Source organism: Protomyctophum bolini (genome assembly GCF_963924005.1).
Source record: "Protomyctophum bolini genome assembly, chromosome: 21".
Taxonomy (NCBI): Eukaryota; Metazoa; Chordata; class Actinopteri; order Myctophiformes; family Myctophidae; genus Protomyctophum; species Protomyctophum bolini.
Window position 1 is genome coordinate 9,286,391 of NC_137882.1, and position 13,947 is coordinate 9,300,337.

Below are 13,947 nucleotides of genomic sequence, written 5' to 3' on the forward strand. Positions count from 1 at the left end.
GGGGCCATGGACCGCAAGATGCCCCTAGTTGTCGCGTGACCCTTTCTCTCGACAACAATAGACGTATGCATCTGAAAACAATGGAAAAGTCGAAAGTACGTCATTTGCTTCGAGGTTGTGCAGCAAAATTGGATTCCGACCTTGAAACAACAGGCTACACCGGGGCTACACACGTCTGATTGTTCGTGACGTCACTGATCTCTCCTTGGAGTCTCAGTCTTTATGCTCCATCCAGAGCTGGCAGTTATTCTGCAATGATTTGTAGAACTAGAAACCCTGTTATACTGCGTTGATCTATAGGCAGCCTATTATACTACTGTCTATCTAAATGAAATAATATTGTTCAGTAAATCACGCATAAAAAGGCATTGGCTAGCAGAGATGTATTCGTAATCCCGTTGTAACGGAAGTCGATTTAGTTTTAGAATCCCATACATTTTAGCTACTCTCCGCAGTGCATACTAGTCTGGATACAAATAAACGTTCGACATCAACTAACAGCTCCATACAATTAATAATATATATCCACTACAGAAAAAGAGTACATCGAAAGGGCACCGACAAAACTATAGCTTCCATTTGTTGTACATTTTTGCAGGTAGATAAATAAATAAAAATCTGAACCCCGGGAAACACCCATTTAATTCAGGCACTATCGTGGTCTGCCTGGATCCTAAAATTTACAAGGCGGAGTCTGGGGTCCTACGCTCCCTCTTTCCGCCGTACCCGCCATCTTGTAAGCAAACGGGGGTAAGATGTTCTCTGTGCTTAAACATCTTTTTCACTTTATTTTACCACAATATTCGAACCTAATTGCACCGATACACACACTGCAATTATAAGTTTTCCTCGTAGTTGTGTAATGAACCTCTCAGTGAGTCTAAAAGAGACACAATGCCCGTAGAACTGTCCGGGAGCTGCATCGTGGTTCCACATGTGGGCCTAGCAAGCTAATCCAATGGAAAAGACAACACAAGTTCCATTTCTATCTCGACAACCTCATAATTAAACCCTCTGGTTTGCAAGTAACTCACGGATTTAATGGGGAACGTTATCTTCGGCTCTGTACCGCGTATTGTCTATGATAAGGAGTCATTATCAATTATCATTGTGTAATGTTATGTACGTGTCGTCATTACTGCCACCACCGAATGCAGCTAATTTCAACTACACGGAATCTTTTCATTTTGAGTTCAAATGTATATCCTACATCTGCCATGTTGGGGACCAAACCTATGCAAACAAATTAATTAGTTCTACGCCAACCATACTTGTTCAGACAAATGGCAACACCTGTGTTTGGCCCCAATATGGCAGGTGTAGGACTACATTTGAAACGGACTGATTGGTGTCTAAATTTGTATTTAGTATATTTATATTGGCCTACTGATGATTATAAAAAATAAAATAAAAACACATGTGCTGTATGTATCATGTGAAATGACCTGGCATGTCTTCTTCCTTAGTGATCAGGCATCATGACGAACACCAGAGGCAAGAGGAGGGGGACCCGGTACATGTTTGCCAGGAAGTTCCGCAAACATGGTGAGTCTTTGTAATTTAATTAAAAATAACAGTTATCTAGGTTGCACCAGGGGGGCAGTCAGACAGATATTTCGTGAAGCCACTAAGGAAATTGGGACTTCCTGAAAGTTCATATAATGGCCTGTTGTGGCGCTGTCATTGGGCCCAAAAAAACCTAGACTGTATTACCTTAATAAACATGGTCATGAATACTTTCTGCTTCCAGTCACTAGTTTAAAGTCTCATTTCTCATGTCATAATATTCTTTTTGGAAAATTATGGTCCCATTTATAAAAATAAAAATACCATAAAGTCGTGTATGTTCTGAGGGCCGTGGCTACCGTTACAGTCTATGATCGGGAGCCACCCCCGTTCAGTCAAAATAAAAAACAACGAAGAGTAAGGGGGGGGGGGGGAAGTCCCACCTCGTTGTCTGGGCCAGCCAATGGCCAGCTGGGCCCAAACGGAGCCAGCCAATGGCCAGCTGGGCCCAAACAGATCTAGAAATATGGCGACTTACAGTGCAAGGAATTACAGGCTTCATTTTACGTCCATGTTAGACCCGGGGAACGCTTTGTCCATATTTTTTACAGTCTATGGGTTGCACATAACATTGGGTTGTTACTTGTTACTAACGTTGGATCTCTTACAGGCCCTATTCCGTTGTCCACATACATGCGCATCTACAAGAAGGGTGATATCGTTGACATCAAGGTAAGACTGTAATGGCGCTTGTGTTAGTTTTTATGTAATGGGTCTTGGTACATAATATGAGTCGTCATTAAAAAGAAAAATCTAACCATTTGATGGATATAATGTATATCAAGCTCGAGTAAATGAAACCCATGTAACATTCATGATAAGTTCTACTATAGTCCTTAATATGTTTGATATTCATCAAAACATTACACCATATTAAGTCATCAACTTTGCTTATGTGATGTTCAGGGAAAAGGTGTTTAATGGTTTATCACAGATGGTGACAAGAGACGCAGACACATCTAACATCTCCTGTATAGTGTGTCTTTATCTGACTTGGCAAATCGTGATGTGCTTTATTTCACTTGTAGGCTTTATGTTGAGCTCACGATTGCTAGTGCAGGCGCTTGGGGATATTTCGCCCTAATTCGTGTAAAAGCGCCACATTTTGCACAGATGTAGCCCAGGGCATGCTCTAATGATTTAGCTAGGGCGTTCTTGGGCTAAAAATGGCATCCCAAATGTGAGGAGGTCTTCACAATTTGGGCAAGTGGCTATGGCAGAATTTAGCACAGTGTTTTTCGTGCAAAACTAATGCTTGGAATGGATTCAGAATCATGAAAACTTCCTAGTTTGAGATTGAAATTATTAGAGCGTGCCTTGGGCTACATCTGCAAAATTGGCGCCTTTAGACGAATTGGTGTGAAATCACCCTTATCTCTCCCAAAGTTCCTCCACTATGTAGAATAAATGAAATGCATACTGACATTTTGTCAAACATTTCTGTGACTCCAGGGCACCGGTACCATTCAGAAGGGAATGCCTCACAAGTGCTACCACGGCAAAACAGGACGTGTTTACAATGTTACCCAACATGCTCTGGGTGTCATTGTCAACAAGCAGATCAAGTAAGTAAAACATATATTTAAATTTCTGTGTTGTATATTGGTGCTTGCATATAGCTAATGTTTGATTCACATAGATGGATTAGAACCCCCATCTTCACTTTACCACCAGGGCTGTCTATGTCCTCCAGTGGTCATTCTTGTGGGGCATAGCATTTGTCCTTAAGCACTCGAGCCTAACTGATGTTGGAACTGGGGTTGCAATGAGGCCACACTTACAGACAGTCTGCAGTAAAACTGCAATAAATAAGAAACGCAACACGAAGAATCCTAAATTGAAACCGTCTGAGTTGATGGGTTGATAATGTAGGAAATTATTCAATGCATCATGAAGTTTCAATTTCAGTTTGATGTATGATCAATTTCAAAACTGACTTGCCTAAATAAAGAAAATCACATGTTACTTAACTAGTTTACTCTATTTGTGTAATTTAGATTCCCACAAAAAGCGTATACCAAGCTCCACATTTTCAGAACGTTTTGTTTCAGCAAATGCCATTTCATTCAATTTCGACTACAACAATCGTCCAAAAAAATCTCTTTCTTTTGCTTGTGGGAGTTTGTGAGCTAATCTGATTTCTCCATCCTGCAGGGGCAAGATCCTGGCCAAGAGGATTAATGTGCGCATTGAGCATGTGAAGCACTCGAAGAGTAGGGACAGCTTCCTGCAGCGTGTGAAGGCTAACGAGAAAAGAAAGCTCGATGCCAAGAAGGACGGCAGCTGGGTGGAACTGAAGCGTCAGGTAGGACACAATGCCATGGTTTAGCCTTTGTTCTCCCTCTCTCATTCTCACTTGAAGGAATGGGAGACCTTCCGTTAGTCTCAACGTGGTTTTTACTGGTTAAATAAAGCTTGAATAAAAATAAATGAAACTGAACACTTTTGACATCATGTAATTATTAACTTGGTGATGGCACATGCCACAAAAAAACTGACTGATTTTAGGGGAAAATGGGAGGCCTAAAGCAGATTACAAAAACGCCTTCTAAAGCCTGACCTAAGTTTTCTGAAAAACTTCAAATATTTATATAGCAGCATCAATTTTTTGAATACTGTACATACTGTACAGAACCCAAAAATGGGTTCCCGGCCTGAGGGGGTAAGACACCAAATGGGGTTCCCGCCCAGAATGGGTTAATGCATATTCCATATCGGAACCTATAGTCGAATATGAAAAATTACTGCCAGTTTGAATGTGAAAATGTAAGTTTTGAATAAAAAAAAATAATTGCATGCTGCTAACCTTGCAGAAACTGCCCTAGATGGAACATCTGTCTGATACTGTGCTACACCTACAGTATTGCATTTACTGTAGTTTACGCAAATACTGAGTGTTGAATTATTTTTATTAAATCGCTTTTAATCAAAAATTGATCACAAGAATAGAGCATCTACTTAATGGTACTTCACAAAATATGTATACCCTGTAGTTTCATGGCACTCAGACTATAAAACTTGGGCTATACATTAGTGCGCAACCCTTTCAACTTCAAACGACGGCAAACAGTATTTCAAACTGAAAATGTCAGTTGTCATTTTGTCAAGTAAAAGCATTGCACATTGATGTATAAATTAGCTTTAATGTGACAACACAGGATTGCAGTTAAATGACCCGAGTGCTCTCAATATTTCTGACATCACTGGTTGATATCTTTATCCCCGTCTATTCTACAGCCCCAGGCACCTCGTGAGGCCCACTTCGTCACCACCAAGAACAACGTGCCACAGGTGCTGGAACCCATTCCATATGAGTTCATGGCTTAAGGCTGAAATAAATTTGTTTGTACACAACCCTCTGCTTTGTTCTCTGTTGTTGATTCCCAGTCTTATTGAGTTCATGATATAATCGGCTGGCTAAAATAAAATGTGTTATACACAGCCCTCTCATTTTCCTGTGTTTTCCAATTCCCAGTCTTATGGTAATTAACTCGTTTATTTTAATAAGCTTATTACTTTCTTATTTTCCTCTGATCACTGAAAGTAAGTGCTTTATTTTGCAACGATAAACAGTGAGTAGTCTGTCTAAAACAATACCATGTCTAGTGTTGCTTGGGATGGAGGACCCTGAAAATGCAATACGGGTGTTGGGTACAGTAATCTTATTATGTGATGTACTGTAACTGTTGCAGTAGCAGTGTAGGTCTGAGGTATACCCACATGGTTAAGTGCTAAATTTGTTCTGTAATTGAAGTAGATGGCAGTTAGCAGCAACTGGTAGCTGTATTAATACATAAAGTAATCAATGGGATTTACTGTATGTTGGTCAGGCGGTGCACACGCATCCCAGGTTAATTCAACGGTTGCTCGAAACAAAAAAAGAACAGACTGCAAAAGAAAGACTAAGCACACATTTTGAAAGCTCCCCAAAAACTACCAAGGCGGGGTAAAAAAACAAACAAACTTATCGGCTTCTGTGGCCTTCTTCAGATATATACCATATCGGTATGTACTGTATATTGCAACGAAATCTAAAATTGAGGCGTTCGCATTTTTTGAGGACTGAACACTTGCCAACTGCCAAGTCAGTGGGAGATGTAAGAATTATCAGTGTCCACTAGATGTCAGTATGCACCACGATTAAGTCCCTCAATGAAAATGTGCTGCTGTTCAAATCAACCTTGGAGTTTTTCTGTCTTATGGATGCATCTGTGGTCATGAATCCCATGTCTATATGGGAACCATATAGACATGAAGACATTTGTTTTCATAAAGCATGTAATGTCCTGTTTTCTTCTAAATAGAAATATTTCTTCATGTATTTGATCAGCCAGCCATATGCACTGTTGTGTATGAGCTGTCAATGTAAAGATCGTGTGTGACCACCCCTGTGCTATCTTGACATTTGCTGTTTAATCAGTGGAGGCTGAATGGCTGACTGGGTATGTGACAAATAGGTTATCTCATCCCACCTCGGTACTTTACCCAATATTTACACCAATTAGGACCGGTTTACAGAGATAGCAGCAGCAGGTGGGAGAATGAAGCTCTGTGTGTGTGGGCGGCAGTGTGTATATAATAGTGATGATTCTATATGCATTAAAGAATCTTGGACAGTATCTAAAGCATGTTTAGGGAACATGATCCAATCACATCACGATGATTCATTTTTCTACAGGTAAAAAACAAAACAAAGGCACAAGCTTCAGTGGAACCCCTCAACGTTTCATATCCCTCTGCCTAAAGGTCAGGGAATCTAGACACAGGCCTTATCAGGGCAGAGTAATAAGTACCCAACAACCCAAATAGATAATACTATAGGAAACTCAAAAACCAAAATTCTGTGCAATCAATCAACAGGTACGTGACAACCAAAGCCTTTGTTATCGATTACTATTGGTGGTTGAATCTTGGTTGTAGTGGTTGCTTTTAGATAAGCAGTACTGGGAGTTAGTTGTCTATTTGTCCACATTCCTACAACCTTTGCTTTTAGTCATGGCTAATTAATTCATCATTCTCTAGTATATCTCGTAATATAATGTGAGTAGAGATATGAGGTTATTTTATGTTTCGCCTATTTTGCTAAACCTTTTTAACATCTGTTGACTCGTGTCATGTTAACATAACTGTGTGTGTGTGTGTGTGTGTGTGTGTGTGTGTGTGTGTGTGTGTGTGTGTGTGTGTGCGTGCGTGCGTGCGTGCGTGCGTGCGTGCGAGAGAGAAAGAGCCTGGGCGCATGCGCGTGTTTTCACAGATAGGCCCTTCGTGTGTAGCTGACTCATGGAAGTTACTGATTGAAGGAGGAAAAAGTAAACAGTAGAGAGAGAGAGAGAGAAAGCAAGCATGCATGCAGGTAAGAGAAAAGGCAACAGGGGGACAGAGCATGTGGAGTACTATGTTCTCCTTAATCACACATGTTTGACACACACAGATTGAGTCTGTCAGCTCACCTAGCAGCCCAGAGCAGCCATATCGACCATGCGTGTTACACATTAACCTCGCACAGAAAATGTACACCCCTAATTCAAATGAGTTGCATGACAATGTTTAATTTTGTGACAGGCAGACAGGAAAATGTCTTGCCACACACTTGTCACACATTATTTGGCAACTCAAAACCATGTTTTCATAACACCACGTGGTTCTCAAACGTTTTCATATCAAGGACCCCAAAAGTATTTTAAGTTTTGCCAGTTTGACACAGACCCCCATCTGAAAATGGTATGCTATTGCTATTTTCAAATAGCTGAAGAATATTTAACTTGTTTTGGTGCGGACACCCTGGTACCCCTCCAGGGACACCTAGGGTCTAGGTCTCTGAACCCCACTTGAATGGGAACCACTATTAAAAAATTGTGGCTTTCACCTTTTTATTTCTTTATGGAGGGACAGACAGTAGGCTGACAGGAAATGGGGAGAGAGATGGGGGGAAGACAATCAAGACATGCAGTAAATGCTGTCTAGATCAGGAGTCGAACCCGCGGCACACTGCCAGACTGGATTACCAGCCAAGGTGCCTGGATCGCTGAGCCACGGCCCAGGCTGGGAACCACTATTTTACACTCCCCCCTCCCTCTGTGATGCTCTGTATTGTAGCCTATATCTCTTTCATTCATACAACAATTTCCTCTCTGACATTTAAAGTCAGAATGGTCAAAAAGAGTAATATTTGCGACTGTGATGCAAGAGTGGGTGTGATCACACATTTCCACATGATAAGTGTATGTGTGTATGGGATAGGCTTTGACAAAGGCACAAGGAAATCCCATCCCAGGCCAAACACAGTCTATCTATGTGGGTGATAGGTGGAGTGTGCTGGTATCAATGGGGACCCATATATCTGTGTATATGTACTGTATGTATGTATGTAAAATGTGTATGTGTAAAATATGTCTGTCTGTCTGTCTGTCTGTCTGTCTGTCTGTCTACACAGTACACACATACTTATACACACACACACACACACACACACACACACACACACACACACACACACACACACACACACACACACACACACACACACACACACACACACACACACACACACACAATTTATATACCGTTCTATTTTATCGATATTGATACACGGTCATCCGCTATTGATCCAGTCCTTGGCTCCAGGGGACCGACCGGATGGGGAGGGGATGAGACTGATAACCATGGCCACTGACCCAGCTCTGGTCATCTAAAGCGTGGGAGGGCACTGAGGTAACGCCCTTTAGGTTCTCAATAGCACTCATTCACACAAGTCAGTCAAAGGTTTCACATGAGATCATGGCATGGGGCGCAGAGGGTAATCTATCATGTTTAGATAGGTAGATAGTGTTGTTGGATTGTCAGTGGCCCTTTTTGCTATTGAATCCCCCAATTCTACCTGCATATTTCTCTCTCTTTTTGTTTGTGTAAAGGCATTGAATGTTTTACTTGTTATTATCGTTAATTTTTTTATTATCATAAAAGTAGTTAGTTCCATGCAGTGACTGTATTATGTAACATTTTTGTCTATGTAACCATTTTGTCCAATCTGCATGGTCGAGTATGTTAATACTTGAACAGAAACGAATACTTTATTTTACTGTTTGACAAATGCCTTCTTCAGCATATGTGTATGTTAATACAAAACTAGAAAATATATCAAATAAGTGAATAGTATTCACGTTTTCCAAAGATTGTCAAGCTTTTACCAAAATAGCAGATCTACAGGCTCACAACATTCAAAGTATGACAGAGGGGGTGTATGTCATGTGTTGTGGGAGGTGGTGTGGCGATGGAGTATGGGGTGTGTGCGTGCATGGGGGTGGGAGTTTTGGAGATGGACATGTTTAACATTTTAGCACCAAAATATACTGAAATATAATACTGAATATCTGAAAAGTAAGAATAAACGAAAGCTGTCAAATGCTGCAATTCTAGTAGAGTAAATTAATGGGGTGGAAGAAGAGGCTTACCATGCAGTGCACCAACCTGCACATCAGGAGAAATTAGGTGTTCAGTGTCTTGCTCAAGGACACTTCGACACCGAACTCTGAGGGAGCCGGGGATCGAACTAGGAACCTCATGAGGTTCCTAGTTCAGCCAGAACCATGCCACACAAAATTGCACGTTCCTGGAATGTAAATCTACTGTGTTTCTAGTTACTAGTTTGGTGGCAAACCTTGTCCACCCAAACTTTACCCACAGTGGTGTCGCTTGCTGCGACCACACAATAACAATTGGGTGGATGTATTTGGTCTCCCCACTCTTCTATTGAGGCATTTAGATCCCGTGTCTGGTTTGACAGAACCTTTGACACAATCCCATTTCTGGCTTGACACGGATTTTGACCTGAAGGTCAAAATAAAATGTCTACATTGAGCAAGCATGTATAGGCCCTATTAGCTCAGTGGTAAAAATGTCAGCACTTGCATAAGAGGCCAATGCAGGGTTGAAATCTGGGATGGAGCAGGAAAGTTACATTGCAGTGCGGCTTTATAATGCTTTCATTTGGATTTATTATTCACATAAGTCTATACCAGTCCGAGATGTGGATTCAGTCTAAGATTTCTGGGTTAAAAAGTAAGCCTACCAGTCAGAGAGGTTTAAGGTTTGTGGGTTAAAAAGTGTCTCTCTGAAGACTAATCGACAGACAATAAATTACAATAATAAATCATACCTATCTGAAAACAATACTGGAAGGTTGATAAGATAACGATTAGAGCTATAAATGCTCTCCATGTTGAATTACTGTAGACAGACAGTCGCCTCTTTCTCTCAAGTACACACACACACACACACACACACACACACACACACACACACACACGCACACACACACACACACACACACACACTGTAATGGGAAAATGACATTTCATTCTATGTGAGCTAATTGTTGACAGAGAGAATACCCTTCCACCTGTTACCAGCAGTCAAAGACCTATTTGTGTTTATTCTGGTAGACTAGAATAAACACCATGTAAGGGCATGTAGTAAGCCAACAGGCAAGGACCTATTTGTGTTTATTCTAGTGGACTAAGGCAACACCATGTAAGGGCATATAGTAAGCCAGCAGTCAAGGACCTATTCCAGGACAGTATCATATAAGGGTTGTTCATGTAATGTGTTAGCCATATAGGGCCATGTGTTAAAGGAGTGTCCTGTTGCTTTACCCACATATGTATTTTTATTCTTTCCCGTGCTTCTCGAGGTGTATAAGAGAAGGGAAAAACCTGTGATGGGGAGTTGTCATGATACTTTGGTATTGTGCATCTCCAGGAGCGCTCTTGTAAATAAACTCGTGATTGTGTCTCAACACTTTTGAACTTTTACATGATCTGGACTTCGACTTCCTTTCCATTTTTGATTGTAAGTCTAATTAAATCCACTTCAATATGGCGCTGTGACTAGGGACGTGTTAGTCTGTCCGACCGCACACCTTTTTTTTCATTGAATTAAACTGCAGCAGGCAAATACGCGCTTAGTAAAAAGTACAGTGACGTGCCGTTCCGTGGACTTGGAGGGTGCGGGATGGACAGAGACCACGACTTTTAAGGTAAGAAAGTGTTGAGATTGCAATCCGTAGTTTTAGGTGACATTTCCGATATCAATTTATTTGGTACACATGTCTGGCTTAAGGCCGTATGGTATTAATAGTCCATACTAAATGGTGACATTTCCGATATCAATTTATTTGGTACACATGTCTGGCTTAAGGCCGTGTGGTAGTAATAGTCCATACTAAAAGGTGACATTTCCTATATCAGTATTGTGATACATGTCGTGGCTGAAGGCCAGGTGGAATTAAGAAACCCACTCTGAGTACGAATTTTTATTTTTTATTTTTTTTTGGTTGACTCCATCCTGAATACGAATATTTTTATTTTTTATTCAATTTCATTGTAGTCTTGGTGTTTACACTGATACGTATGTTTATTCAGGAACGGAGTATTATTGGCTTCATAAAGATATCCTAAAGTCTGTATATGTATGTACCTATGTACTGAGGAAAAAAAAAAAAAAAAAAAAAAGGGGGGCATAGGTATATATTATATATAATAGATTGGGAAGTGTGTTATACGTGTAAGAAACAAAACTGAACTATAGGATTTGTAAAAGATGACGTGTGTCTGAGATGATATGCATGGAATGAACGAGGTCATCTTGTAGAAAGCTACGGCTGAACAAACAAATCTGTGTTTAGTATTGCAAGTCTCTAGGGCTGCAGATAATCTGTGATTCCGCATATAACAAGGTGTGGAAAAGAGGAGAAATAAGTTAGTGGTTGACTCTGTTTTGATTTCCCTTTCTTTTATCTTGTGTAGAGAAATAAGTTGATATTAAGGAGTGGTTGATTGAGACTCTGTTGTAATTTATTTTTCTTGATTGAGACTTTGTTCTAATTTCTTTTTCTTTTCTCTTTTGTTTCTCCCTGAGTCTACGAGACATGGGCAATCAACAAGATGGAAGCTCCGTGCCTCAGACACTTTCAGGCCCGGCAGAATTTATGGTGGCTAAATGGGGAGTAGGGATACTGGAACAGACTCTATTATGGCACAGGTTAAGTAAAGAAAAGTTTCCTTTAATGGGGACTTTGAGTACCTCCAAATTAAGGGAGTGTAGGGATTTTTTAGAACAGTATGATAGGGCAACAGGGAAAAAGAAGGAATTCATAGATTGGGACAAATTTCGAAAATGGGAGAGAGAAGCGGAGTGTAGAGAGAATAAGCAGACTAAAAAGTTATTGTATAAAGGGGAGAGTGAGGAAGAGAGTAGACGAAAGAGATTAAAAAAGAATATGCAGGACACCCTTCAGCCTCCCCCTTATGCCTGTGCTGGGCCAGCCCAGCAGGACGTCGGCCCACCTGCTATCCTGCCACAAGCCAACCTGCAAATTCCTGGCGTGCCCCCACTTCAACTGCAAGTAGGACAACCCCCAGCTCTTCCTGTGTTGGGACCGCAACCTCCCCCTAACCCAGCAAGAGACTTGTATGCCGAAGCTGGCTTGTTAGCAGACAACGCAGCGAACGGAACTGACCCTCCGCTCGAAATAGGAGAAGGGGTCGGGGAAGCAACAGGAGGTCATTCTGGTGTGGGGGAGAATGGAGCAGGAGGCCTCTCGGGTGCTGACATCTTCGAGAAGGGGGAACAGATGGGCAGACTACGACAGGAGGTGATAGAGCTTGAAAAGAAGGTGGAAGGTCTCACCCTGCAGAAAGACAATAAAATGACACTTGAGCTTGAGAAGAAGGTGGAAGGTCTCACCCTGCAGAAAGACAATAAAATGACACTTCGGAGCGATACGAAGAACCTGCAACTGCCCCTTATCCCCTATCCGAATCCCCATGCACGGCCAGGGGCAAATGCGGACGCAGCAGAAATAGCAGCTTATTCTGAATTAGTACAGGTTCAACGAAACTGGACGCCAGATGAATTCAAGGATTTGGTCCGCGACTTGCCGAACCCCAGGGTTGATGTAGAACAATGGTGCACGGCAATCTTGGATTTGATTGACATGTATGAGCCATCAGCAAAAGAAATGGACTCAATATTTCGCAAGAACTTTGGTTTGAAATGGCAGCGTCTCCGGGGAAATTTTGATGTGAACGGGGAACGTGGTGACATTGTCACTGGACAGTTACAGAACCAAGGTGGCCTTTTCAGCAGAGTGAGAGCAGCTTTTCCGGTGCGTACCGATTGGCCGAAAATTCACAATACAAAGCAGCTGTTGGATGAGTCTTGTGACACTTACAGGAATCGGATGGAGGATTGTTTCCAGAAGTGCTGCGGAGTGCCGCAAGATAATGAGTCTTACAATGACTTACTAAAGACTGCACTGGTAAATGGCTTACTCCCTTCAATCCATAATCGCGTGATGATATCTTGTATCGGTTGGGAGACCAGCCCGCTGGGTGAGGTATGGACTCACGCCCAGCATGCAGAGCGGTATGCATTACCACAAGATGAAGGGAGGAAGAAGAAATTGGAGCCGGCACAGCTGATGGTGTATGCACCACAGGGGGGACGACAAACTCAGAAAAAGACTGACAGGAGCCGAAACTGGGTTCAAGGAAGAGGAGGATCAAGAGGAGGAGGCCCAAAAGGAGAGAAGCCAAGGAGCTGGCGGGCCACGAACACTTTTTGCTACTATTGTGCTGAGGATGACCATATGGAGCAGGAGTGCCCTGTGGCTAAGAAGGCATGGTTGCGTCTATCAGAAAAGTTTGACAGCTCCTCACAGAGGGGGGAACCATCCTGGAATGAGAGAAGCAATGAGTCTCGTTACACAGACGGTGACAAGCAGGCCCAACAAAGACAGATTGGGTGGCACAGCTCGAATGGCAATGAGAACACAAGGAGGAGTGACAGAGACAGACAGCAGGGGGACAACTGGGGCAGACAGGAGAGAGGTGACAACGGGAGCAGAGACAATCCCGGGGCCCAAGGAGGCCGCGGTCAGTGGCAACATGGGCCAGGTGACAATGTGACAGTCACCAATCCAAACCACCTATAGGATGAGGATGAGGGGGCTGGAGGGGGAACTAGGGAGCAGGCAGAAACAAAGGTTAGTCAATACATGCAGCTGTCAGTTACCCCAGATGAGGCGCCAGTCCTGAATCTTCTTGTGAATGGTGAGTGTATTACTTTTCTTGTTGACACTGGTGCCAGTGTGTCAGTAATAAGAAGGGAAGAGATGCCTAACGCATCCCTTTCCAGTAAATCAATGACTACGATAGGTGCCTCTGGTGAGCCATGTATAGAAGCAGTAACAAACCCATTATTAGTAAAGCATGGTGATATTACGATAGAGCATAAATTTTTGTCATCTGTTGTATGCCCTGTTAACTTGATGGGACGTGATCTTCTCTGTAGGTTCGGTGTTAAATTGGAGTGTTCCAGTGA

At 42.1% G+C, this 13,947-nt stretch overlaps 1 protein-coding gene across 1 annotated transcript; it reads left to right on the top strand.

Annotated features, from left to right (window-relative positions):
- The first annotated feature begins 677 nt into the window (after positions 1 to 677).
- rpl21 (ribosomal protein L21) lies at positions 678 to 4,920 on the top strand. Its single transcript, XM_080793983.1, has 6 exons — positions 678 to 750; positions 1,467 to 1,545; positions 2,177 to 2,238; positions 3,019 to 3,131; positions 3,721 to 3,871; positions 4,804 to 4,920. Exons 2-6 carry the CDS (start codon positions 1,479 to 1,481, stop codon positions 4,891 to 4,893), a joined length of 483 nt encoding a protein of 160 aa, XP_080650109.1. The 5' UTR covers positions 678 to 750; positions 1,467 to 1,478; the 3' UTR covers positions 4,894 to 4,920.
- The last annotated feature ends 9,027 nt before the right edge of the window (positions 4,921 to 13,947 follow it).

Excerpts from the sequence above, each read along its gene's own strand:
- rpl21 (XM_080793983.1), top strand. The coding sequence starts at position 1,479 with ATGACGAACACCAGAGGCAAGAGGAGGGGGACCCGGTACATGTTTGCC. Across the intron at positions 2,239-3,018 it reads GTGATATCGTTGACATCAAG|GGCACCGGTACCATTCAGAA; the intron begins GTAAGACTGTAA and ends CTGTGACTCCAG. Across the intron at positions 3,872-4,803 it reads GGGTGGAACTGAAGCGTCAG|CCCCAGGCACCTCGTGAGGC; the intron begins GTAGGACACAAT and ends TCTATTCTACAG.